The sequence below is a fragment of the Suillus subaureus genome (assembly GCF_016647635.1).
Source record: "Suillus subaureus strain MN1 chromosome Unknown BJ212scaffold_14, whole genome shotgun sequence".
Lineage (NCBI taxonomy): Eukaryota > Fungi > Basidiomycota > Agaricomycetes > Boletales > Suillaceae > Suillus > Suillus subaureus.
In genome coordinates this window covers 173,087-198,568 of record NW_024538570.1, presented here as the reverse complement: position 1 = coordinate 198,568, position 25,482 = coordinate 173,087, and the positions used below count along the sequence as shown (strand labels likewise).

General features: G+C 48.2%; 9 protein-coding genes across 9 annotated transcripts; 7 read left to right on the top strand and 2 right to left on the bottom strand.

Annotated features, from left to right (window-relative positions):
* The first annotated feature begins 4,606 nt into the window (after positions 1–4,606).
* On the top strand, positions 4,607–5,844 carry BJ212DRAFT_151472 (uncharacterized protein). The gene has a single exon (XM_041341670.1). The coding sequence runs from the start codon at positions 4,781–4,783 to the stop codon at positions 5,492–5,494; it is 714 nt and encodes a 237-aa protein (XP_041193526.1). The 5' UTR covers positions 4,607–4,780; the 3' UTR covers positions 5,495–5,844.
* Positions 5,845–7,694: 1,850 nt separating this feature from the next.
* BJ212DRAFT_1480340 (uncharacterized protein) lies at positions 7,695–8,097 on the top strand (the record flags this gene model as incomplete). Its single annotated transcript, XM_041340067.1, has 2 exons — positions 7,695–8,027; positions 8,080–8,097. The coding sequence occupies 2 exons, from the start codon at positions 7,695–7,697 to the stop codon at positions 8,095–8,097; spliced, it is 351 nt and encodes a 116-aa protein (XP_041193525.1).
* A 2,568-nt stretch (positions 8,098–10,665) lies between these two features.
* On the top strand, positions 10,666–12,837 carry BJ212DRAFT_1446710 (major facilitator superfamily domain-containing protein; the record flags this gene model as incomplete). The annotated part of the gene is made up of 15 exons (XM_041338293.1): positions 10,666–10,683; positions 10,742–10,841; positions 10,899–11,112; positions 11,159–11,269; positions 11,322–11,450; positions 11,504–11,688; positions 11,744–11,781; positions 11,841–11,884; positions 11,931–12,005; positions 12,060–12,113; positions 12,186–12,312; positions 12,362–12,397; positions 12,488–12,518; positions 12,574–12,692; positions 12,742–12,837. The coding sequence occupies 15 exons, from the start codon at positions 10,666–10,668 to the stop codon at positions 12,835–12,837; spliced, it is 1,377 nt and encodes a 458-aa protein (XP_041193524.1).
* An 85-nt stretch (positions 12,838–12,922) lies between these two features.
* Positions 12,923–13,935, bottom strand: BJ212DRAFT_1270658 (KptA family-domain-containing protein; the record flags this gene model as incomplete). The annotated part of the gene is made up of 5 exons (XM_041330904.1): positions 12,923–13,212; positions 13,263–13,340; positions 13,391–13,481; positions 13,533–13,691; positions 13,744–13,935. 5 exons carry the CDS (start codon positions 13,933–13,935, stop codon positions 12,923–12,925), a joined length of 810 nt encoding a protein of 269 aa, XP_041193523.1.
* A 291-nt stretch (positions 13,936–14,226) lies between these two features.
* BJ212DRAFT_1270777 (uncharacterized protein) lies at positions 14,227–16,416 on the top strand (the record flags this gene model as incomplete). The annotated part of the gene is given in 5 exon segments (XM_041330915.1): positions 14,227–14,509; positions 14,567–14,668; positions 14,719–15,530; positions 15,582–15,866; positions 15,880–16,416. The coding sequence occupies 5 exon segments, from the start codon at positions 14,227–14,229 to the stop codon at positions 16,414–16,416; spliced, it is 2,019 nt and encodes a 672-aa protein (XP_041193522.1).
* An 86-nt stretch (positions 16,417–16,502) lies between these two features.
* Positions 16,503–17,372, bottom strand: BJ212DRAFT_1480336 (uncharacterized protein; the record flags this gene model as incomplete). Its single annotated transcript, XM_041340066.1, has 3 exons — positions 16,503–16,598; positions 16,649–16,969; positions 17,019–17,372. 3 exons carry the CDS (start codon positions 17,370–17,372, stop codon positions 16,503–16,505), a joined length of 771 nt encoding a protein of 256 aa, XP_041193521.1.
* A 162-nt stretch (positions 17,373–17,534) lies between these two features.
* On the top strand, positions 17,535–20,084 carry BJ212DRAFT_1350854 (P-loop containing nucleoside triphosphate hydrolase protein). Its single transcript, XM_041335518.1, has 4 exons — positions 17,535–17,670; positions 17,728–17,821; positions 17,877–18,408; positions 18,458–20,084. The coding sequence occupies exons 1-4, from the start codon at positions 17,622–17,624 to the stop codon at positions 19,775–19,777; spliced, it is 1,995 nt and encodes a 664-aa protein (XP_041193520.1). The 5' UTR covers positions 17,535–17,621; the 3' UTR covers positions 19,778–20,084.
* Positions 20,085–20,582: 498 nt separating this feature from the next.
* Positions 20,583–22,276, top strand: BJ212DRAFT_1480334 (uncharacterized protein; the record flags this gene model as incomplete). Its single annotated transcript, XM_041340065.1, has 2 exons — positions 20,583–21,423; positions 21,486–22,276. The coding sequence occupies 2 exons, from the start codon at positions 20,583–20,585 to the stop codon at positions 22,274–22,276; spliced, it is 1,632 nt and encodes a 543-aa protein (XP_041193519.1).
* Positions 22,277–22,732: 456 nt separating this feature from the next.
* On the top strand, positions 22,733–24,935 carry BJ212DRAFT_1350845 (uncharacterized protein). Its single transcript, XM_041335517.1, has 6 exons — positions 22,733–23,015; positions 23,114–23,804; positions 23,854–24,069; positions 24,129–24,213; positions 24,269–24,315; positions 24,364–24,935. The coding sequence occupies exons 1-6, from the start codon at positions 22,981–22,983 to the stop codon at positions 24,529–24,531; spliced, it is 1,242 nt and encodes a 413-aa protein (XP_041193518.1). The 5' UTR covers positions 22,733–22,980; the 3' UTR covers positions 24,532–24,935.
* The last annotated feature ends 547 nt before the right edge of the window (positions 24,936–25,482 follow it).

Sequence of the window (25,482 nt, the reverse complement as noted above, 5' to 3'; positions counted from 1 at the left end):
ACAGTTTCTGAAACTGCATCCCCTCCTACCCATTCAATTATGACAGTGCAGTCACTACTTCCAGGTGCTCGAATGCTATTTATCCTGGATGGTCGCATGAATATCATTCTTTCTCGTGTCCTGCAGCTACTCCAGTATATTGCCATGTAACGTGTCTGAACACATGCATATGGCAATTCCACCTCTACACCCCATCGATTCCCAAGATCTGCGCGTGCGCGTCCCACCCGTGTCATGATGTTTTCCAAAGGTGTCATAGCCCTACTCCCAGCGCTCTGCTCGTCGCTCATCCGAGTCGTCAGATCCGCCAACTGGTTTCATTTGCTGCCTCGCCAATTCGCTCCTGAATTCATTGGAATTGGAATTCTGCACTATACAACTAGTGATGCGACACGGTCGTCATTGTCATTACCCTCTGCGAACTCTCGCCTATGTGAACCCTGTATGTAATGATTGACCTGTCACTGCAGGTGTTCAGGAACGTTATCAATCATGCAGTGAAGTGTGCATCATAGCTTCCAAGCGATCGTTTTTGGTACATTAACTTTCTCTACCTAATACTCTGACCCCAATCACCATGTGTTGGGTTCTGCGTTATCGGTCAGTTGTTCTCAACACACTGTACCATCTCCATCGTGAATTACAATTGATGCATGTTGACGAGGATGAAACAATCCATGAAATTTCTACATCGTGAATGTAGAACGACGGTGGCCCATACCAAAGTATTTCACCGCCCGCATCCATGATGTCGACGGGCCTTGTGAGTGGACTGTCGTGCTCGTGATGATTTGGGTATTCTAACCAAATCTGCAGCGAATGGGGTGGCCCTGTTCATGCTCCTGTTGACTCACTTATTCAACCCCACGTCGAAGTGGATGAGTTGTAATGAAATATCCTCCTTGCGGTTCCGAGTGCTTCAGTGCCTGACGAGCGCTTAATTCTCGAGGCCTGGCTTGTTGGTCTTCGAGGTGTAAGACGAGTACTAAACAGATCACTTTATGATTAGTATTTCTCGAGAGTTTATTAGACCCAGCTGGGAATCTCGCTGACGTCATCTAGACCGTCCAACAGTGAGTTAACCTGCGGGGTAGACTTTAATTCTAAGCTATATAGCGTAAGTGGTTATCTGCTATATGAAGAACTTCACGTTTGTCCAGGTTCCGCGGACGCGGTCCTTGTTGCGAACATCTAGTTGACGAATAGCAACATCCCTCGGGTACTTGATGTTTTGTACAATAGTTCCATGATGAGCACCGTGTTTTTGCCAACTGATATCTTTGCAGGGGAGGGACACTGGGATTGGAGATCGTGCAATAACAAATGCTGTTTAAATGGTAGTATTCTGACATATAATTCTATCCCTGAGAAATCACGGTTTGCGTCTAGAGATCTTGTTTGTCCTTTTCATATCCAAGAAATCTGCTTGTTGTAGATTTGTGAGTGAAGTCATACAAAAGAGTGGCTCTAAACTGATTCGTATGATCGTCATGATTTGATGAGGAAGTGGTGAATTATTGGTAAGTCGCTAAAACTAACATTTACACTGTGGATAGTAGTTCCAGTGAAATTCAGTGGATGAAATCATATGATAATGGTTTGAAACTCAGAGCATTAGGTGTTGAAATCAGGGTGCTGAAATTGCTGTTTTTTACTTTGAAATTTTATTCTGAAATGATGTGCTGAATTCATGTTAGAATGACAATGGGGCAAAACTATTGAACCAGACTACATATACACCTTAGTACGACCGCCTGTGACACAGGATAATTTGCAGTTGGCAGGGATTGAACGAAAGACTTCATGCAATTGTACGCAGTGTTCTTACCACTAAGCCACAAGTCCTCTGGTATGTATAGACAATTACACCAATATATACAAGAGACTTGCAGCTGGGTGACTGAGGCATTGATGTCCGATAACAGATCCACACTAGATCGATCTCCTGAACTACATGCTAGTAGAATTGGAGTGTACTTATTTGAATACATACTCATTGGTGCTGAATTCTGATTCAGTAGATTTTTCCACTGAAATTCAGAATCAGTGCTCCAATGAAATTAACTGCATGCAATTTCAGTGGATGTTACTCTGAAATATTCAGCATCAGAGCATTTTCCAGTGATTTTCATTAGAACCACTATCCACAGTGTTTAGTGACAGTCGAAGGGTGCGTCTGCCATCACTACGTTGATCTATCTTACATGGACTCTCGTGTCCATGTTTCCAATCTCGATCCGTTCGACGGAAGTATGACATCACTGTTTTTTCGACGTCCTTCATTTGAATATCTCGATGCGTGAATGTCGATGATACGAGCTCTCTATACTCTATGCTCGACTTAAAGATACATATCTGGGCCTCTCGATCACATGAGAGACCGGTGGTGGTGTCCAGTACACGCAGCGGAGCATCGTCAAGTTGAGCATCAATGACCTTTTGGATAGCACGATCCACTTCGGATGGACTGAGATACTGCTGGCGCAACTCTGCAGAAAGTTAAAGCACGTTGACTTATTGGGGCTTACTTCATGTCTAAGTGTCGGGAGCATTATCCAATCCTGACAGCATCGTTTGGAAAGCCACCATAGCTTCATCATAGCGCTGTGCGTCATGAAACACCGCATGCTTCAACTTGTATCCAGCATGAGACGAAGGGTCAAGTTGGATGACCTACGTATTGCCAAAGTCAGCTATTAGTTACGAAATGACCCGGGTAGGTACCATCGCACCTTCTGTGCATCGAGAAGTGCTTCCATCCACAGCTTTTCTCCAACTTTGCGTTACTACGATTTGAAAAAGCAAGGACGGCATCGGATGTATCCAGGTCGATTACCACCGAGTATAAGTCAACAGCCCTGTCATAATTGCTTGCAGTGAGGGCAGCATGTCCGTTGGTAAGACAGAGCGAGCTGCATTCTTGCTCGAAAGCTGAGTGAAATGCGGGTGAGTATTGTAGCCTGCACGACATTACGAACTCCAGACTTGTCGTAGGACCAGTCGAGGCAGCTGGCCTCCGTAGTTTCATCAATGTTGTACACCATAGATTCGTATGATTCGAGGGCATCATTGGGCTTGCCTGCGGAAAGGAAAGCCTGGCACCGTTTCTGGTGTGCAGTGAAACACAAGAATTTGAGATCCCAGCCGAGGAGCTGGAAAAGACACTCAGTTACTAATGAAAGATATTATGTACGCATCATCTTAACGCACCACGACCAAGTCCTCGTATATTTCATGAATGTCCGGTTTCGATGAGAAAGCGCCGGAGTCGATAGTGGCAGTGAAGTAGTCGGCAGCTTCCTCGTGACGTGCACCATCTAGGGCCTTGATTCCGAGTTGAACACGTAGATATGCCTAATATGCGAGATCGCAAAGATTAGCGTTTATGACCAAACGTGGCTGCATGATACTTACTTGCACGATATGACATGCTCGGGTATCGGCATTCGGACAACCGGTAGTGAGCTCTTTGAGGAGCAGGATTGCCTCGTCATGTTGATCTGCATTAAAGAGGGAGACGACCTGAAATGTGCAATGAAGCAGAGAGTATGCGAAGTAAACGTAACATACCCTGATCAAGAGCAGAAAATGAATGGTTTCTGAATCTTAGTCTGTACATGGATGCAACATCAAATGCTGCCCTCGCTTCCCGAACGTGGCCTTTTCCAGAGGGCGATTCCCTTGGAAATATAGCCTGTCAAGGAGGACTGAATGCTGATGGACTATGTCACTATCGAGTTAGCCTTTCATGGGGGGCTCTGATCAATCAATATATGTTACCTCAATTACATCTGAAAGCGCGTGGTTCCAGTCGTATTTTCGCGCCATCACGAATGAGCGATGGGCGTAGGAAGTATGGTTGTTGGGATCGGTATTGATATCTTGCGTGAGTAATTCTTCAGCCGTAGATAAGTCTTCATCTATGCATGCCATACGGGCATCATATCTTCACCTCCGCTGAGGATGTTTGCCGTCCACGGAAAAAGTGACACATGTTGGAAAGCATGAGTGCTTGAAGATAGCAATGGTTGTCGGTCTGATAACCGCCAGAGATGGACATGGTTGGAACTAGATAGGGATGCGACGAGTGTGCCAGCAGGATTAACGGCAAAGGTATACATCGAGTCGGAGTGGTCCGTCCAGGGATCACTAACCTGCTGCCAGGTTGCTGTATCCCATTCGCATATGGCCGAATCGTGACCATCGTCATTTGTGAGAAGGCGTGTGCCATTAGGCGTCCATGCAAGTGACAAGTTCTCTGATGCTGTGACCCTTGAAGGATGCGACGCGTTCCCTCGTGCCTGAATTATAAATTTGAATATCGGCTTCTGTTGCGACTGCAATATGTTTTCCAAACGGTGAATACTGTACGCAGTCGACATGACTACCACATCTCCTTGCTCCCAGGTTTGGGTATTCCACAGTATCGTCATTCCGTCTCATGAACCAGTGGCCAGCACTGTCCCATCAGGAGAAAAATCCAATGAGGTGTCTTTAATATTGTGTTGGATGAGAAGTTTGCCAGTTTCTCCGTGCCAGACGATGAGCACTCCATCCTCATCACCGCTTGCTATCAATCGCCCATCTCGTGATACTACCAGTTTCGACACCCCAGTGCGATGCCCTTCCATCTTCTCAATACAACACCTGTCTTCAAGTCCCACGGACGAAGTGTGTTGTCCCATGAGCCAGTAACCATTCGTCGTTTGTCGGGGAAACTGCGACTGCATCTACGTCATCTTCATGGCCTCTAAATACTCGCAGGGGTGTGGTGATTGGAATGAGCTTCGACATTTTACTGGAGGTTATTGGTGTTGAGCGCGGTCGAAGTGGGCTCTGTAAGGATTGTGGGTATCTTTCTGCAGAGGTGCGTGTATTGTGCCTTTTATGCTGTTTCATTGCGTCAACCTGCTTCGTGTATCATAGACGCCCAGGACATGAAGCTGTTCGCCTCCGCACTTCCATCACCGTTACGGCAGGGATGCTCCCTATTGTCATACCCGCCGTCCTTCACAGTATACCCTCCCAGTGCCTCAGGGCATACATGCGTTCAACTCTAAAGCTTCCAGAATTCATCACGTCGTATCCAATCGAGCAGTCGGTGCTCCTCAGCGCTTCAATCTCACTATCTATCCTGATGACCGCACGAATATTGTTGTGTTTCGTGTCTAGCAGCTACTCCAGCACACCACCATGTCACTCCTTCGAACGCGTGCATATAGCTTACCGTTATATCAGTTCTTCATCTATGCATCCCGTGGATTCCCAAGATCCCTATGTACAACAGATGCAACTGAATTTCGTGGTACAGGCTCAGAATCTCCTCACCATCGCCACACCGCCAATGGCCGCACCTCACTGCGGTGCCCCCTCAATCTTCTTCAGCATAACACTTGTCTGCAAGTCCCACAACCGAACCGTCTTGTCATACAACTTCGTTATTATTTGTCGTCTATCAGGAAAAACTGCCGCTCCGGTTACACTACTCTCATAATCTTCAAAAACTCAAAGGAATGTGGTGCTCTGGAATGAGCTTCGACATCTTACTGGATGTCAATGGTGTAGAGCACAATCGAGATGGACTTTGGGAGGACTGTAGGTGTCATTTTCCTAGACTACAGAGGTGTGTGCATGGTGCGTCTCTATGTAACTTCACCCCATCGACCTACCTTGTGTTCCCATAGACGCCTAGGATACGAACCCCGTTCGCCTCTACACCTCCATTAAGGTTGCAACAAGAATACTCACTGCTATCGTATATACTCCCTGGACAGCATAACATCCCCTGCACCTCTGCACATCCAACGCGTATCCCATTGCATCCAAATTGTGAAGTCTAGCGATCCGGCTGATAGTGCCTGAGGTCCGTCAAATATAACTAGTGTCGTGAACGTCATCTATCTTGGACAGTAGCATGAATAATACCTTGTTTCTCATGCCGAGCAACTAATCCAGCAGGTTTCCGTGCAACCTGTCCGAACGGTCACCGTTTGTGTGTATCGTCCCTTCTCTATCGAAAATGAACCTACTGCAATATCCCTTTTTCATCCAGTCGATGAGATCTGTTACGTGTGCATCGGATGCAGCCGAATCCAACAGTGGCACTAGTGCTGCGACGGACGAGTTTCCGCCTTGGTTTCTGACTTTCCAGCTTAATCCAAACACTTGTATTCAACCTTTTTTAGAGGTTTCCCAATGTTCCTTCCAGCGCGCTGCCTGTCGCTCATCTTAGTTTCCAGCTTTGCAAACTCTGGGCAGACTTGTTTCGGTTTTTATCGTTCATTAATCCCTCTCCCGCATCCATCTCATAGGAATCTGCACCTCATAAGTATCGGTGTAACACTTCCATCAGTTCTACTAACTCTGCAGGCTCTCATCGCAGTCAAACTGCATTTGATTATCGACTTGTCACTGGGGATATCCAGGAACGTCATCTATCATGCAGTGGTCCAAATTCTCCAAGAAACCAGGTGAGTATCGCAACATTCAAATAATGTTTCACTGCACATTCTGATGCTCTGACCCTAATTACCAACCAAGTGCCAGGTGCCAGGAGCCCAGGACTAGACAAACATAGAGTTGAGTGAATTTTAGACCTCGATGTTGTTATTCTGGTCGATGCAATACGTATCAACCCGCGCCCAGTGATAGCACACATCACAAACAACTTTGCAGAATTCATGAGAATACCAGCTGCTTTCAGCTCGTACACGGCCTTGTCCTGGATGTCGTGCAGCAGCGGCTCCGTGCCTTCCCACCTTTGCAATAGCGTGCAGAATCATTGCATCGTGATATACACCTGCCTGCAAAACGTCGATCAAAAGCAGATCGGGGCTGGGCATAGAGCACCCAAGAACACTAAACATTCCTTCCGACACAATCTCAAAAGATGCGGACGGTCTTCCTGCTCTGTCGCGGAGAAAGGACCCCATTGAGCTCGGTGTACTATTGCTTCAGAGGGTCCATGGCGGTACCTGTTTATGAAGCTGTGTCCTATTAAAAGGGACATTGCTGAATGAACTGCGAGAAGTCCTGACCAGTGTAATATGAGGGTGATATGCTGCGCGTTCTGATATAATGATGGGTCCAGCTTTCAAGGAGCCAGCTCTAGATTATAGTATGCGGCTTCAAAGTAACGTCACGGGTCACACCACCCCTTAAAAGTCCCCTAAGTATCACACTAAGCTCTCAACGAAACCATGACTGAATACATTCTACAACAAGCTTCTGCAGCGGTCAAGAATTTCTTTCAAATCTTCAAGGGCACGTCGGAGGATCCGCCTGATCCGCTCCCTCCCAAAATCTGAACCTTTTTTCCCTTTCCCTTTGATGACCGAACCAACGCCACTTTCTGGACTGGCGAGGTTCTTAGTCTGCATCTTGTCATCTCGAAAGAGTCCACGTTCCTGCAAAAACTTCAACATTGCAAAACTTTGCAATCACAAGCTCATGAATTCCTCATTGCACACTTCATCACAGAGATAGACGGCACAAGCTTCGAAACGGGGTTGACACTAGATTTCCATTTAGCAGAGCCAACCGGTCTTGTACGATCGCTATTTCCACGGGACCTGGACCTATCTAAGCACTGCCCATCCCAATTCCCCTTCAAGTCCCCACCCTCTTCCGGCAACGTCATGCAAGATACGGGAAAGAGCCGTGAATATTATCACCCAGCCATACAAAATCTCATGATGCCTGTGCTTGGAACATGGCGTGGACTTGAGCGCATAGCTGAAGAGGCGTATGGACCATACAAAGTTCTCAACACCCTCAAAGACACCCACATGTCAGCAGCACAATTTGCTGTGCTCATCGAGATCATCGCCAGATTCGCACCCATGTACACACCAATGTACGAGTGTTTGTGGTTCACCTTACTGTTCTTCTCCGTGGTCAGGGACGAAACAGGTAGTAAAGAATATCCCTCCAAGGATATAGATGAGCGGGGCAAGCAATTAGGCATGATACAGGCTTCGCCTGATCCTCGTGGTGATGAGGAGACAGTGAAGTATCACTATCGTCGGGTATGTATTCAAACCATACATCTTCAAGTTTTTTAACTGATAGACCACTTAGAGGATTGCTCAACTCTGAGGCAACTAAAATAGGAAATCAGCCTGTATGCTTTAGCGACCCCTATCCCAGTTTCGTGCAAGTTGTCTCTCTTATATTAAGTTGCCTTTATGCACCTGGCACAATTACAGCCAGTCGAACACGGTATTCACATAGCTTTGTTTGTGGTGAGAGCGCGGCTTGGTAGAGGGCAGAGACTATGTAGGCGGCAGGACGTGTTTCTGCTGCGAGAGGGGTTTCGTGGTTGTCCCGGGTATTTCAGCTCTATTCTTGTTCATATTCTAAGTAGGGGTCGGCATTACCGATACAATATTTGCAGAGCATTTTTCTGGGGGATGAACAGCATTCTACTGTTTATACTCGTTTCTACCATCTTTTTCTGTCAACCGCTTGTATCGTTATGTCGGATGTACGTGATATGTCGTCCAATTGCGTGTAAATGAGAGGCTACACATAGCTCTCCAGTTAGTTGGTTGGTGTTTGTGTGTATGGTTCGTTGTATTGCAAGCTTGAGTGAGCATGAATATTTCAATACCATTCGGTTATCATGTCTCACGGAAAATTTGAGGTCATAAACAGGACAAAAGCAGGTGGCACTTCTTCGAAAAGACAAGAATGTACATAAGCAGCTTCAGGGATTATGGGCCGCTAATCATTACGACCACTGAAGTCAGGTATTGATATTCTTACGGAATTTCGTAGACATATTGTGGGGATTTTGCGGATCCGGAGTTCGTATTCAAAGGACTGTTTGTGATAAGCAAAATGAATACCCTGCGGCCCATAGAAAAGGGAAAAACGTCAGCAGGACGTCAACGTTGTCAGTGAACTTCTGCAGAAAGGGGCTACGTATCACATAACATAAACAAAGCTCTGTCCCAATTAACGAACGGACTTCCCCGACAACCAAGGTCCTGCAGGGTTCTGCTGGATTGCGCGTGTTCCATACATACTACAATCAATGGAAGCTGTCATGTAACATTCTATGCAGTGACATAAGAGGTAGCGAACAGGTCGCGGTCCCAGCAACAGGGAGCACCCCAAAAAAGATCACCAACTTAGATGCGACTTACAAGTAGGAGTAGGGGAAGAGGGCTATTTGATTCAAACTCCACGGAATTGCAGTTGACTGGGGTCAGTTCTGCTAGTAGATGAACAAGTTAAAATCATGACCAATTTATATATCGATTGGATGGATGCTTGTAAATATGAATATGATTGCAGGATTGATGGCAAACCCCGAATAGTGCCGACCTGCTGAGCTGCGGCTCGGCACAAGTTTAGCACCATTAAGAAATGCCCTCACTGTCAGTAAGTAGGATATGGCTTTCTATCATGACACCAGAGAGATACGAACTTCAGACATATTACTAATGGATTTCAACAAATAGTGAGTGATGCGGTGTTTGAGAGCAGATCTACTAGTAATCTACTGTGATCCAGTAAAATCTATGAGGCGAGCACAAATTTAAAGTCTACGAGTGGTCATGACAATGATCTGCGTCGCGATGGATTACAGTCCTTGAGGGAAAAGTACTAGTACATAGCTTATTTGTTCTTCTATTTGGTCTTGTATGGCGTTGGCAAACAATTCTGTTGTGTCTGTCAAGTTGTATTTTATATTCCCTGTATGTACTCAGTACTGCAGAACTTGAACGCGGTGACTAGCTGGGCATCACAATATTCCTCTTACAGAGACGCTTGTGCTGTCATATGTCGCATATCACGGCCGAGTCCTGAGCAGGATGATTGTTCCGTCAGACTTACATTTCCCAAATCGGTACCTCAGAAACTTATCACCGAGCGCCTCCCGCGCTCTCAGCTGGCGATTGCACTCCCTCGTTCGATCATGAACTGCTTATAAGCCATTGTGCACGACTTGTCTGAGAACACATATAATCGAGGTAAGTAGCATGTAGGATGCATTCCAAGAGTTTATCTTGGAGCAGCCCTTCGTATTCGACCCAGCGTCATGATAGCCATCTTCGTTCGCAGGCTCATATAGCCTCGAGCTGGCTGCCGCGCATCATCACGGGCACATCTATTTGCCACTTTGCCGAAACAAGCGCTTTCCTGGCCACTGATCCGAAAAAGTCAAAATGTTGCTCCTTCGGACGAACGTGCCGGTATCTGAGTCCCTGACGGCCGTCAGAGCGCTGTCTTCACTGTCCGCACTCAGGAAACTTAGGAATGCCTCGAATGAGCTCAAATGCCAACGTAAACTTAGGCTTGTGTCTTGTGTCTGTCCGATAATCCGATTTATAATTCACATTGACGTTCACACACAGGGTCGACTTTCTCGGGCTCAGGATAGCTTGAGATTATCAACCTGAGCTAACTATGCATTTAGACAGGGCTTCGGCCAATGGCCTATCTCTGTGCCAGTGTGGGCTCGTGACTTTTCCTAGTCATGAGAGAAGTCGCGCCATAATGTTAGACTTTTAAAATAGCTGGAAAATACAATTGGATACATACTCGTACCCCCATTGCCCTGCGACATTCACCACAAGCTCATGGCGACCGTACAAGAATCAGAAAAACATGACATAATCAACTCTCCTTCGTCAATGACTCGTATGTCCGAAGACGATGATAAATTTCTCGCAAGTACCTTTTCGTTTTGGCACCTTCAGCCTCAATCAATGTTATTATTAACGAATAACAGGTAACCTTCGAGGATAATGACACACGGGATCCCATGAATTTTTCATACAAAACAAAGTGGATGATCACACTGGTGGCATGTGCTTTTACCGGGATAGTCGGTAATCTAATCTACGCCATGGAGCGATCAGAGAATTGATAGAATTTTGTGTCTCTAGCCGCAGCGTCGGCCTCTTTTTCGATGGGATACCAGTCGATGATGCAGGACCTGAACTGCACTCAGTTCCAGGCCACTGTCGGATTGAGCATGTGGTCAATCGGATTTGGCACCGTTCCTCTCATCACTTCATCCTTCACGGAAGAATTCGGTCGCCTGAATATATACATCGTCTCGTCATTTGGATTCATGCTTACGGAAATTATGATTGCCCTGTAAGTTCATTTTTCACGAACGTGACGCTGATTCAGACTATTACAGCTCACCGAACATACAGACCGTCATGCTTGGACGTCTGCTCGGGGGCGCATTCGGCTCAACAGGTGCAACCTTGGTGGGTGGTTCGGTCGCCGACGTATGGAAACAACACGAGTTGGGCATTTTGAGATTTTTACTTGTTTGATCGCTACAGCTATTTTCACAGGCGTGGACAACCTATGGCATTCTTCGCTCTTGTTGCTGTGGTTGGAACAGGCCTTGGGCCTGTAATTGCTGGTGTAATAGAGGCAAACCCTCGCCTTGGATGGAGATGGATTCAGTGGATTCATGTTATGTTAGTCCCTTGGAACATATCACGCATATTGCATTGACTGGATTTTCCTGCAGGTTTACAGGGGCTTATTTCATCTCGGTTGTGTTGCTCATGAAAGAAACGCGCGCTACCATAGTTTTAACCCGACTAGCAAGAAAGAAGCGAAGAGAGACAGGAGATGATAGATACCAAGCGAAGGCAGAAATGGAAAAACAAAAATTAAGCACTTTGATCAAGATTTCCTGCACACGACCAATTTGTCAGCAAATTTCACCAATGATCTACACATACCAGCTGACATTTTCTTTTTTCAGACCTCTTGCTGACGGAGCCTATCGTCCAGGGTTTCAGTGTAGGCTCTGCAGCTACTTTTTAGAGACAGAGCTAAACAGGAGTGTTTCTTTCACGCAGTTGTGGATTGGCTTTACATGGGGTGTAGTCTTTGCTCTTATAGAGTACGCCGTTCCATATTGTTGTGCTTACCGTCTAACCCAGGTATAGGTCTGTCTCCGCTGAGTTCCAGGCGGTCTACGGATTTAACATACAGGACACAGGATTTATTTTCAGCACCCTCATGTGAGTCGACAGATTTTGGAACTCGTGATGATAATTTACTATTGTCCGGCTTAGAGTTGGGAGCTTCATTGGATACTTGGCCAACACCTATCAGGAAAAGTTATATCAGTAAGCATGTGCTGACTACATTGCACATCTATGGATCATCGACCTGCTCGAATTAGAAAACATTATCCTCAGGAAACGTCAGGAAGCGCGTCTTTATCTTCCTTGTGTTGCGGCATTCTTCCTACCAATCGGGATATTCATCTACGCTTGGACAGCAAGACCGGAAGTACATTGGATAGCGCCAGCAATCGGTCTCACTGTTTGTCCTACGCATCTCCGTCACAGTTGCGAGACTGACATTTCTCAAGATATTCATGTCCGGCGGATTTGTGATTTACATGGTGGTCTTCTTGTATCTTGCGGATTGGTGAAAATATTTTGACCTGCACGATTGAATGAAACTCATCAATATCATAGCTATGGGACATATGCAGTCGTCAGCCATTGCAGGCCAAAGCCTATGTCGTGAGTTCGTCTTTTGCACGACTGTCAAATACTTTTTGACACCATGAATCGCCAGGAAATTTGGCCGCATCAATCTTTCCTCTTTTTACGACACAGATGTTTGCTCGCTTGACGTATAGGTGGGGTCTGACCCTGTTCGGATGTGTAGGTGCTGCGCTAGTGCCCATACCATGGGTAAGACAAAACTAGCTACCTGTCAGGTCGTTATTAAATTGGGGGCCAGGTACTTTTCTTTTATGGGTCCAGGATTCGTGCTCGAAGCAAGGTGTCACGAAAAATTCTAGAGGAAGAAGAGTTGCAAGACAACATGGAGAAGTGACTAGACATTGTGGAGGAGCGAGAATGATATGCCATCCAGTATCGAAAAATCCTGAAGCAAAGCGTGCCAGCGCTTTGAATGCAAACTATGTAGATTCACTTGTACCTGAATCTGACTGTGCAACTTGAAGACCTTGGATGGGTAGCGAGGACTGATTGAGTGATGCCCGTGGTACAACTGGTCCTGCCCCTTCCCATCCTGGTACCGGCGAGCGTCCCTTGGCAAACTCCACCCGCTGAAAATAGGTTGGTGATAGGAACCCTTCGTCGCCGTCTGTCAGGACAACGCCATTAGCGGACAAGTAGAAGCGAACACCAGCATCAAGGGCTTTCTGCACATCAACAAAAATCAAAATTTGCGAGGAGTTGCGCATCCCTATTATAGTGCGTAAATCAGAGAACGCGTGTAGATGAGATTTCACCTACCGCTCATGACATTATCTCCTGGAATGCCTTGGGCAAGATGAATGTGATTTCGCTTCATTTTGGATAGGCCTTGCGTAGCTGACAGATATATGTTAGAAGGACAAGCCACCTCATAGACGGGAATTCACCTATGAACTCCCAAGCATTAAGTGTTGTGCCGTGAACAGCCATTGGTACATCTAATGCGGATGTAATAGGCTGCATGTCCAGCGTGACAGTCTGCGATCAAGATATTTAAATCAAACATTCGTTTGAGTATAAGTTATATACCTTCAAGGAATGCCCCTGATTTGCTCTGATCCACCATATGTCAGACGGTGAGTCAGATGACCGAGGCTCTAATAGAAGGTGAAATCGCTGCTTTTGGTCTTTTCTAACGATCTCTTGCAACTGAGAGAAATTGACGTCTCTGAACATGGGATTCGAGAGCTATCCAAAGTGGTCAATGCTACAAAACGTTAACAAGTTTCATACAACTCACCACATCCGAGACTTTGGCATATCCGTCATCTCTCATATCCAATCCTGCATTCTTTGCTCCATGTCGCAGCAGCCAGCTCAGGCTCTTTGATACACGTACCCGTGGATCATCACGAGGGTGTCCCCTAAGCTTTGGAGATGGACCCTTCTTTTCACCCTTGTCCGCCTGTTTTAGCTCTTGTGTGATATCCATGTATCGTGTCCTGTGATACGATTGTGTTCGTTGTACTAAATTATTAACCAATAAAATTTGTCTGTTCAGAGGGAAGATGGTGAAGGTCCGCATTCAAGCAGATGCCAGTCCGGTGAATAAACTTGAATCCAAAATGAAGTCACGCATATGTCACTCGCCGTGCCTGCATGCCAACTGCCCTACCGGCTTACATGTTAGGCGCCTGCAGTGGACCTAAGTAAACCTCGTGCCAGTAACAAAATGGTGATTTCAGCTTCAACGCCTTGATGCAACCACCTGGAGACAGCTTTTATGAAGAGACCAATGTCTGCAAGTAACCCTTGCCCGTCTTCGCGTCTGGCTTGCCTGAAATCCTTCATTTCCAAACAGAACCTTCGCACGTTTATACCAGCTCGCCGAGCGCTCAAACCAGGAGAGAACGGTTACGTTGATGGGCGGACGACGATGCAGAGCTGGAGTCAGTGGGCGGGTCAGAAAATCAGATGGAGCGGATCAGACGTGACAACCACGGACGAAGTGACTCTATTTCCTGGCTGGGTATCTCAGTGGCTTGTGAGTGAGCATGAGGATGAGGGTAAGTAGTGCTCTTGCTGTGCTAGCTTCGTTCGGCTCAAAGGCCCACTTTTTGCAGATGCATATGACTTACTTGTTTATGTCTCGGGCTATGCGACAACACGCCGGTCGCCAGAATTTCTTACCCGCTCTCAGCGTGCGTTTCTGAGACTAGCTAGAAGTACGCTCATTCGAAATCATGCTGTAACGTTAAGCTGAAGTCATGATCAGGTTATGCATCTCTACCCAAACTACCGGGTCAACAGTCGCGATCATCTATGATAGAAATAGACGGCATCAGGCTACCTCCCCGTCCAGACGAAATAGCAGATGATTTCGAGATGGAACTAGACAAGGAATTCGAACACATGAGGGACCCACAAAAGCCTCGACTTAGTGAAGAACCATATGAGTCTGAGCCTGACCCTCAACCGACACCTTCATTATGTGACACGTCAGCGCCGTTTCCGAGCGCTCTACTCCATAAACAACACAAGAACCTCGAGGCGCGTTTGCGACCATTTTGGTCATCCGCGTTATCATCCCGCACTGTCCAAATATCCATTTTTGCTGTATCTACTGCCTCAGGCAGCATCGATTCGAAACGTGACACTCTCGAGGATGGTCCGCTGTACACTGAACACGTGGTCACTGGACCAGACGGCGCCTTCGCAAACCCCTTCAAGATTCCCTGGCAGGATCTATCTAGGCATCCTATAGCACGGCACAGACCATCCAACGGATCGGACATAGGACATGAGCTACTCGTTTCTGCAAAGCTGTTACCTGAGCCTGCGCCCACACCCGCATACCTGTTTCACACAGATGTTCCAAAGAACATTTCGCTGGTTGTTCCAATCACATTTTCCCCCATCCATGTAATAACAGACATAGACGATACTATCAAGCTCTCAAATATCACGAGTGGTGCTCGTGCCGTCTTCCGCAACGTTTTTGTTAAAGACCTCGAGGAGACGACTATTCCAGAGATGGGGACGTGGTACAAGTCAATGTGGGAACGAGGCGTTCGCTTCCATTACGTCGTGAGTGCCATGCCACATTTTATGGTGTACTCATGTTCATAACCCCCGCAGTCTAATTCCCCCTTTGAACTCCTCCCAGTCATCAAAGAATTTTTGCAGATATCCGACCTCCCGCAGGGATCTATTGCCCTTAAATCTTATAGTGGTAGATCCTTCTTCAATGCCCTTCTTTCTGATCCCGCCACCCGCAAGCGTGCAAATGTGGTCGATGTCCTTGATGGTTTTCCTGACTCGAAGTTCATCCTAATTGGGGATTCAGGCGAGCAAGATCTAGAGTTGTATGCATCCCTCGCCATGGAGCGTCCCCGGCAGATTCTGGCCGTGTTCATCCGAGATGTACACGATGCAGGGCTTGCAGGATGCTACAGGTAGTTTGGCGAGTCTCATGTCCACGAAGACTCCCGAGCCGGTCAAGAAGACGAGCTTGCCAGTACAACCCCCTGCTACTCGTCCACACCCCCTTCGTTCGATGTCTGACCCGGACGCTTTGAAAGAGTTGGGGCCGTATGCCGCAAAACCGGGGCCATCCGTGAAGAGGAGACTCACCCCCAAATTGACCCTGCCCCCACAATCATTTTCCTCATTTGATATTCCCGCAAATTCATATTCCAAAAGCAAAACGAGGATGTCAGTGGACTCCTTAAGCTCGATTGGATCGAGTTCCAGCTCTTTGTCTTTACGCAACTTCAGGCGGGCGACTGGTCAGACTACGCCACCTATGACGGAGGCGGAGAAGAAGCGTTTCGAGCTGCAAAACCGCGTGAACAAAGCGAAATTGATGATAGGGTCTGACGTCGTTCTGCGAGTGTTCAAGCTTCCAGAGGAGTGTATAGAGACTGAGCGGCTTCTAGGGCCACTGAAAGATAGGATTAGGAGACCTACATAGGGATATAGCCTGATTGTAATTTATTCATCGAGCTTTCATGTACGGGTAATAATGATCCATGGGTATATGGACAATCTGTATATAGACTACGAGGAGGTGACAGACACGGACTTTTCTTTCGTATTTGGCTGATTGCGCGATGCCAACTGCTTGTCCAGCTCAAGCATATATCCGCTGAGCTCCTGAGGTAAGATGTGAGACACGTGTCAACCTGGGTATGGGAGTGGCTTACAATGTTATTAGGCTCAAATTGAAGGCCGAGGGAGATAGCATCTTTGGCCTCTTCTATGTGGCCTAGCGCAACGAGTGCTTTTGCTTTTCTGAAATGACCTTTCGGCCATTGTCTCCGAACGGAAATGACGGTCTCAGCGTCAACGAGCGCACCGAGGTAGTCACCGAGTTCAAGAAGAGCTGCTGAGCGGTTGGATACGACAGTTGAGAGCTCTTCTCGTAGTATTGCGGCATTTTCCCAAGCTGGTCTCTGCACGGCTATGCTCGCTGCCATATTGTATTTCGAGAGCGCTTCTCTGGTCTTGTTGAGTTTGTACAAGTTCTGTGCAAACCGTCAACCGAATGTGGACAAATAAAGTCAGAAGACATACATTGCCCTCATCCTTCATATTTGTCACTGCCTGCGATAGTTTCTGCTGCACAACGTTTGGAGGAGGGGGACAGCGCAAGGTGGGATTCGTGACAAGAATCTTCGAAACGCGATTGAGAGCAGTAAAGTCTACGTTGCACTGCTTGCACTTTTCTAGCTTGTGCGTATTGCAGAAAGCGAATGCAGTACTCGGACCCCCTACTGCTATGTCTACAGGCTTAAAATCGGCATCGATGCGAGCCTGCATGACTGGGTCTGGCTGTGGAGCAGGCATAACCTGTTGAGCAGGCTGCGGGGGGTGTGGGTGAGCATGCGAATGTTGACCTGCTGGAGCTTGCTGAACTTGTTGAGACATTTTAGTTTTGTGCTCGGCGCAAGTAACAATCTATAGGGCTACGTTGACTTGACCAAAAAGGTAAGTGGCAGTGCGTGAGAACGATTACCCATTCATGGTGTTTTATTAGTCAGCATCTGGAAGGTCCGGAATTTTTTATCAAAATTGTGGTTGCTCAGCTTTCTTTCTTCATCCACCAACATCGGTCCTTCTCTAGAACATCAACGACAGAAAAAAGAACAGTCAAGTTCATTGACATTTCGACTTAATATGACCAATGGAATTGTAAACGGCAACGCAAGTCTAGAGACTCAGTTTGGTACGCTTCACTCGTATATTATCTTCGTACCCTTCTCACCAAACCAATATCCTTCAGCTTCTCTCGGCATAAATGGAACGAAATCTGCATACGTTCCTCCTCATATGAGAAATGCGCAGCGCGCTACACCACCCCCGCCACAACCAAACGGGTACGTCATTTCCTTCCGATTCCGCATCTTGTGATAATCAAGCGCTCGTACCTAGGACCGGCTGGAACGAGCCCCAAGCTTCTCCTCGCCGTGGATTTGAACCCCTTCGAGGTGGTCCTCCTGACAAAGGTAGCAAGGATACCGCCTTTGTCGGCATTGCATTCGGTAGTCCCTCCCGCGGAGGTAGTAGTGCAAGTGATTGGGCAGGTCGCCCATCTAGCAACGGATGGACTGTCAGAGAACCCCGTGGAGATAGCCAGCAGCGTGATTCTTCCGGATTTGGTGCCTGGCGCAATGGTCTTCATGTTGTCGGTCCTCGCAATCCGCGCATGGAGAAGGAGCTTTTCGGAGATCCGACTGATCCATCCAAGCAACACACTGGCATCAACTTCGAGAAGTATGATGATATTCCTGTCGAGGCTACAGGCGCTGGAGTCCCAGACCCCGTTACAGCTTTCACGAACCCCCCACTAGACCCTGTTCTCTTGGAGAACATCGCATTCGCTCGTTACACTACTCCGACTCCCGTTCAAAAGTACTCCATTCCCATCGTCGCTGCTAACAGAGATTTAATGGCTTGTGCTCAGGTGTGTGCCCCCCTTTGGGTGATTTGTAAACGCTAACGTTGTACTCTAGACTGGCTCCGGCAAGACAGGAGGCTTCCTCTTCCCTATTTTCTCCGCCTCTTTCGCTTCTGGACCTCGTGCTCCACCACCTGAGACCCCATCAATGGGGTACTCACGCTCACGTAAAGCCTACCCTACTGCCCTCATTCTTGCTCCCACCCGCGAGCTTGTCAGTCAAATTCACGAAGAAGCGCGCAAATTTGCATACCGCTCGTGGGTTCGCCCAGCAGTGGTGTATGGTGGTGCCGACATTAATCAGCAGCTGCGTCTGATCGAGCGTGGCTGTGATCTTCTCAGTGCTACTCCCGGACGGCTCGTCGACCTCATTGAGCGTGGTCGGATCAGTTTAGCAAACATTCGTTACCTTGTCCTCGATGAGGCTGATCGCATGCTTGACATGGGTTTCGAGCCTCAGATTCGCAGGATCGTCCAAGGCGAGGATATGCCTGGCGTAGAGGATCGCCAGACGCTTATGTTTAGTGCCACATTCCCACGTGATATCCAAATGCTCGCACGAGACTTCCTGAAGGACTACATTTTCCTTTCTGTCGGCCGTGTTGGTTCAACCTCTGAGAACATCACCCAAAAGATCGAGTACGTCGAGGATAATGACAAGCGTTCTGTTTTGCTTGACCTTCTCGCGTCTGATCCTCCTGGTGGGTTGACCCTCGTCTTCGTGGAGACCAAGCGCATGGCCGACATGTTGTCTGATTTCCTCATGTCAAACCGCCTCCCTGCTACTTCTATCCATGGCGACCGCTCCCAGCGTGAGCGTGAGATGGCTTTGCAGACCTTCCGCACCGGACGTACTCCAATTTTAGTAGCTACTGCTGTCGCAGCCCGTGGTCTTGACATTCCTAACGTCACCCATGTGATCAACTACGACCTGCCTTCAGATATTGATGACTATGTCCACCGTATTGGTCGTACTGGTCGTGCCGGAAACACCGGTGTCTCGACTGCATTCTTTAACCGTGGGAACAAGAACATTGTCCGCGATCTTCTCGAACTTCTTCGCGAGGCTAACCAGGAGATCCCTACATGGTTGGAGAGTGTGGTACACGAGACCACCTTTGGATCAAGTTTCCGTGGTGGTCGTGGCCGCGGAAGTGGCGGTAGTAGTGGCGGTGCTGGAGGTCGTGGTCGTGGTGGCAACCGCGATTACAGACAGTCTGGCTATGGTGGCGCCAGCAACTATGGTGGGGGCTTCGGACGTGGCAACATGAGCTACGGCAATGCCCCTTCATATGGCGGCGGCGGCGGCGGAGGTTATGGTTCCAGTGGAGGTTATAACAATGGAGCAAGCGGTGGTGGATCCGGCTGGTGGTAAATATACTGTCGCCATATCCCAAATCCACCCGCCTCCTACTCAATCGTATCGAATTCTTCTCGGCCTGCAGCTTTTCTCGGATTTCCTCTATTCGCCTCGATTTCGCACTCATGAAAATGCCCCTGGTAACAAACTCCTTTCCATATGCACTCAAACATCCATCTCGCTGTGTGTTTCGCTCTCTTTTCCTCTCACGCACGGACTCCTTGCGCTGCTCTTCCAACCTGGTTTGTCTCGTTGCTCCTGCTCATTATGAAGACTATACGGCCTATCTTACATTCGTCGTCTGTGTTTCTATTGTCTCGGTGCGGTATGTCTACTCTTAATTCTCTCCCCCAAGCGCCACCCCCTCTCCGCATTATAGATAGACGTTAAACGGCAGGCCGTAGACATGAGCAGCATACATCATTTGTCAGTCGTCGTTTCGCGATATCCACTCATTTATTGGCATTGCGACGCGCGGTCGGACATTATTTGATATCCTCACGAGACAATTTTTACTGTTAGAGCATCGCATATCCTGTACCGTAGTTTTTCCTGTTATTCTATCAATTCCTAGACGCCTTCCCATTGCAGGCTGTTTTACTCTGAAGCTCTGGTGAGACTCCGGAGGGTGCGAAAATGGATCGGCTGTCGTAGCCACCGACTCATAGCTAGCAAACTGGTTGGTCTCCACGTCAGCATAAGGGCCAGCGCCGGAAGCCGTACGTATTTCAGACGTTCCCTCCTTCACTCTTTTTGCTTCAGACGCCACAGTTTGCCAACTTTTTCCGATTATCTTCTTTCATTGAAATTCTGCCACAAAATGTATCGAGGATCGTCGCCCGCATCCGATGAGCCGGAATTTCAGCCGTTGAGGAGGCTTAAACCGTTACCCAAACGTAGACGCACCTCAGACGCGCCCATTCCAGCAGCAGACGACCTCGTCCATCCCATGGCCAACATTCTTGGCGCAGAATCTCTCGCAGACGAACTCATTACTCATGCTGACTCCTTCTCTCTGCAGTCTTACTATGCCTCTGTGTTCGGTGGCACCCACAATGGAGACACCCTTGATCTGAACGCGGCGTACCAGCTTGGGAAAATGGGAAGGTCGGAGGAGGACCAGAGTGAGGGTGACTATACGGATCATCTCCAGCAGCCTGGGAATACGAAGAAGAGGAAGGTGCCTGCTAACATGTCGGGCGCGGCGCAAGGGCGGGAAGCGGAGCCACAGTTGGGTACAGAGGATGAGATTTTGGACGGCTTGGCTCTATTGAATGGTCGGGCTAACCATGGCCTTGACCTTTCTGCCCTGCCACCATCGGTGATCCCAACCCCCAGGAAGGGGAAGATCACACCATCAACGCTGGCAGGTCTCCAGCACAAGGAGCTGCTCAAGCATCGAAAACGCCAGCTTGCAGCCGTCTTGGGAGCCCTTTCTCTTGGCGATACACTTGCCCTTGATCAAGCATTATCAACGCATTTGCCCTTTGCGGGTTCGATGATCAGATCTGGCTCTAATCCGCCGAAAGTACGGCTCTCGCGTCGACCTGGTCCGCGTCTTGCTCGCGCAGCAAAGGCACATGCAAGTGCAGCCTCAATACCCCTTCAGAAGAAGCCTTCATTTCCAACCGCTCAGTTCGTGTTCACGTTTTCTAGTGCAAGTGAGTCGCAGTCCAGTTATCAAAGTGATGTCAGAACCTGATCAGACCTGGTTTAATTTAAGCTTCTGATCGCCTCGTTGCGACGAAACAGGAGGTGCTCGCACTCAGAAATCGGTTCGAAAATGAACTCGCACGTCAGGCGGCTAAAGTGACCAAGGCAGCTGCCGATGCTAAACAAGCGGCACTTACGGCAAGCAAAGGGGCTAAGTCAAAGCGGGGAGAGAAAACGCAGCAGCGGGCACTTAAGGGTGCAGCTGAAAGTGGTGATCAGTCAGCGGAGTTTCAGGAAATGCCAGGGGGAAAAGGCAAGGGAAGCAAAAAGAAAAAGCGAAATGCACTCGCTATCGCATCAAATCCTCATCACCGCAAAAATTACGTTCCTTCCAGGCTTCCTTCATCTGGGCAGGCTAATGTGGTTCAGGCGAATGCCAATGCTCAGAACATGCTTGGGCCACTTCCACTTCGCTTCCTCTCGGCACAAATACCGCCTCGCAGACGCAAGAAGGCAAACACGGTTACTCCCACTGCGCAGATAGTCAATCCTGCAGATGAATGGATCTGCCCACGTTGCGAGTATTCCCTTTTCTATGGAGAAGGGTCAGAGTACCGTCAAGCAGTGAAGAACCGAAAACATATTCTTCGTAGAAGGAGACGTGCGCAGGAGCGTGTTGCAGGCGGACTAAACGCCCCCAAGACACCTGCAAATTTGGCGCCATCTGATGAAGAAGACGATTACGACAACGATTATGAGCCATCTCCTGCACAATCCCCCGTCATCGTGAAGGAGTCTGATTGGAAAGAAGGCCCGGATATAGGCAGGTCTAGAGGGCAGGATTTCATACAAACTGGATAGCGTATTTACTGATCCACTTCCGCTCTTTCCATCTCATTTTGCATACGCCATCTCTAGTTGTGGAAGGCATCGCATTACTTACTGACATGTTATCACAAGCCGCATCTTTATCTAATGGACGGACATTTGGAATTTATTGGCAGTCGTAAGCAGTCGCGTTGGCAAATATATGGTCATTTGAGGCAATTTCAATATTTGGATTACCTGGAGAGAACCATATGCATGACTGTGATTTGGGCCGGTGACAAGACGGCTTCCACGGGGCAGCCGCGTGCAGCAGGGCGTCCTGATGGAAGTCTCGCCGATCGGTGTAAGCGTCACCGTTTAAAGCATGAAGCTGAGAGTATGTTTCAAATGCAACTTTTTCTCGTACTTCCACTGTCTGCCTAGCACTTGCCATCTTCTTCTGTCGCGCTCGTCCTGGAACTAGTAGATTCCTGACAAAGGTCACCGCGGTCAATACTCAGTCTTAACACAGGTTAGTACGGCCGCGGCACTTTTCGCGAGATTGATCATCACGTTTGTTCACGTAAACCAGATCCATCACATCTTGACGAACAAGCTTTGTCCACAAACCTCAGGCGAAACGTGCGTTTCTGATCAAAACTTGTGAGGCCATTTTCGACCTATCCGTAAGTGAGCAACGGATGCGGGCAGCCATGTATCGCTTCGCGCGATGATCATTGTCCGAGTGTATGTCCTGAATGGCATCTCCCTGTCGCTCCTTACTGTTTATTTGGTGCGGTACCGCGATTTCGCTCCCCCCCACTGCATTCATTCGCTCCAACTTGTTATTGATTGACTTCTGACGATCTATCTTTCATTTCGGGGATATAGCCTCGAGGCTCCTGACACGCACTCTAATCGCAACAGTGTCGAAGAATTTCCTCTTTCGCATTCTCTTCTGCCAGTGCCCAGCTTTAAGAACATCGGCGATTCCTCCTCCCTTTCAACAGCTTTTGGAATGTCTGCAGAACATCAACGATATATTTATTCTAATCCACAAGGAGGATCGACAACCTCTTATGAGTATCAAACATATCCTACGCAAGCTTACGTGTCGGCACCACCTCCTCAGGCCCCTCCCCGGCCGATACGCTCCCCCATCACTCAGTTTCATTCACAACACCACCAGTCAACTTTTGCGGCATCGTCTTCATATACGCAACAAGCGTCCTATGCACCCGCTCCATCATATACTCTTCCTCAGTCGCAGCCTCAATGGCAGCCTGAAAGCTGGTCCTCTCAATTCGGGACCTTCCCACCTACATCCATCACGGCAGACGTGACGTATGCCCCAAATGCAGCCCGCCCGGAATCAGTCTCTCAGACCACCCATGCAGAGGCACGATCGTATGCCGCTGGCCCATCCAATCCACCACTTGAGAATCGCCGCCCAGAGGAACGCTATCCCCCTGCCCCTGTGTCAGCTCATGCATCGCCCGTTCAAAAGAGCAAGAGGCGGGACAAGGAGTCACCAGTCCTGGCCCCAAGTCCAATTATCAATCCTAGTCTAGATTTTGGGAAGGCACGCCCGGCAGTCATCCCTTTGCGGTCAATATCTGATTTGTAAACAGATGGTAGAGTCTTATGGTATGATACTCGAGGGTACCAAATCCCTGGCGTCCGCGGGGGTTCCTGCGCGGCTCCCACCGCCTGAAACCATGGAACGCATGATCCAGTCCGCGAACTACGGAAGACAAATGTTGCAATCAGCAGTTGCGCAATCAAACCCTGACACGAGGCCGTCTACTGGCGGCAGTGACAAGGATACTCCGGCCATAAAGCGGCAGGTGAAGCGTCTGTCATGAGGAATATGCTAAAATGTTGACGCTTCCTTTTCTGTACTCAGAAGGCCGAGGAACACGCTCAGGAAGGGCAGACTTGCCTTGGTTGCAATGCAACCTCAACCCCTGAGTGGAGGCGTGGTCCCCTAGGTTAGCGCGGGCTCATTTTGTACGCCGCATGCTTCGAGCTTATATTATGGTTTAGGCCCTCGAACCTTGTGCAACGCATGTGGCCTCGTGTATGCTAAACTTGTACGTCAGCATAAACCCTCTGATTCTTCTTATCATGTTTTGTTTCAGCTGAAAAAGCGGGCACGAGGGGAACGGTCCCGCGGGGGCAATAGCAAGGACCCAGGATCTCACAACGCAATGGAGGATTCTGTGATTGCGTCCAGTGGCGGAAGTGACGATGACGATTCTTATGGGTCACAAGATCGCGACCTGGGTGATCATATACGGAGAGGGTGAAGTTGGACCCGTGATACTCTAACCTGTCCGATCTGCTTCTCACCTGTCTTTCTTTCCTATTTTCATCAATGGCTGGACCTTTCAATGACATTACAATAGTTTTTCCCGGGTTTGAGGGGCTCCTTCCGTACGCGTCAGGGTTGGTATGGCTCCACTTTGCAGTGCTGTTATGATGATAAGGTTATAGATTCGTCAATCTCATTTCTCAGCGTACCTCTTAGTAATTCGCATCACGGCGTTTAGTTAGGTTAATCGGTCGAAGCGAAGGAACTAAGAATCTATCTTTCGACTGCATCACAGTTTTTGGTCCACGTTGTGTACCTATCGGTGCCTCTCCAACGGACAAGTGGACTTCAGAGGGCAATGTTCTGCTGCCTCGTTTGACTGCGAGTCATGCCTCTTGGATATTTAATTAGCTAGGCCTTCATTGGAATGCCAGTGGTGATCACGAGCCGGAAAAACTTCACCACCCTTACCTCTCACACAGTGGGAACGACTTGGCAGAGTGGCAACTTGCAGTTCGCAGGGAATCAATTGACTGACCTTTCAAGGCTGCGACCTTGTTTTTCCGGCTCGTCACACGTAAGACATCGAGAATATGTCAGATGGCTTGTTTATCTTACTTTCATTTAGTGGCATTACGTCCACAGACAAATATTAAGGCATTCTACAAATCTTGTACATCTTACCTTCCAATATTTCGGTTTATCATTGTCTGATCCGTCTTGGCGCAGGCCAGTAGTAGATTCATACTGTTTTATTTCTAACAAGTATGCCGTCAGTGGTACTTAGTGGGGAACAGAAGAATTATTTGTCATGAGTGCCTCGTGCATAAATGAACAAAACGTGGCCATAGTACGGTGAAGCCGATATTCGCTTGACGTCACCTAACTGACGCGCTGGGTCAAGATTACCTTGTTAGCCAGGAAGTCATTATATGACGACGAGCTT

Coding starts and splice junctions, on each gene's coding strand:
- BJ212DRAFT_151472 (XM_041341670.1), top strand. CDS start 4,781: ATGAGCTTCGACATTTTACTGGAGGTTATTGGTGTTGAGCGCGGTCGA.
- BJ212DRAFT_1350854 (XM_041335518.1), top strand. CDS start 17,622: ATGACCAATGGAATTGTAAACGGCAACGCAAGTCTAGAGACTCAGTTT. Junction 17,671..17,727: donor AAGTCTAGAGACTCAGTTTG/GTACGCTTCACT, acceptor AATATCCTTCAG/CTTCTCTCGGCATAAATGGA. Junction 18,409..18,457: donor ATTTAATGGCTTGTGCTCAG/GTGTGTGCCCCC, acceptor GTTGTACTCTAG/ACTGGCTCCGGCAAGACAGG.
- BJ212DRAFT_1350845 (XM_041335517.1), top strand. CDS start 22,981: ATGGCATCTCCCTGTCGCTCCTTACTGTTTATTTG. Junction 23,016..23,113: donor CGCTCCTTACTGTTTATTTG/GTGCGGTACCGC, acceptor TCGGGGATATAG/CCTCGAGGCTCCTGACACGC. Junction 23,805..23,853: donor CTAGTCTAGATTTTGGGAAG/GCACGCCCGGCA, acceptor ATTTGTAAACAG/ATGGTAGAGTCTTATGGTAT.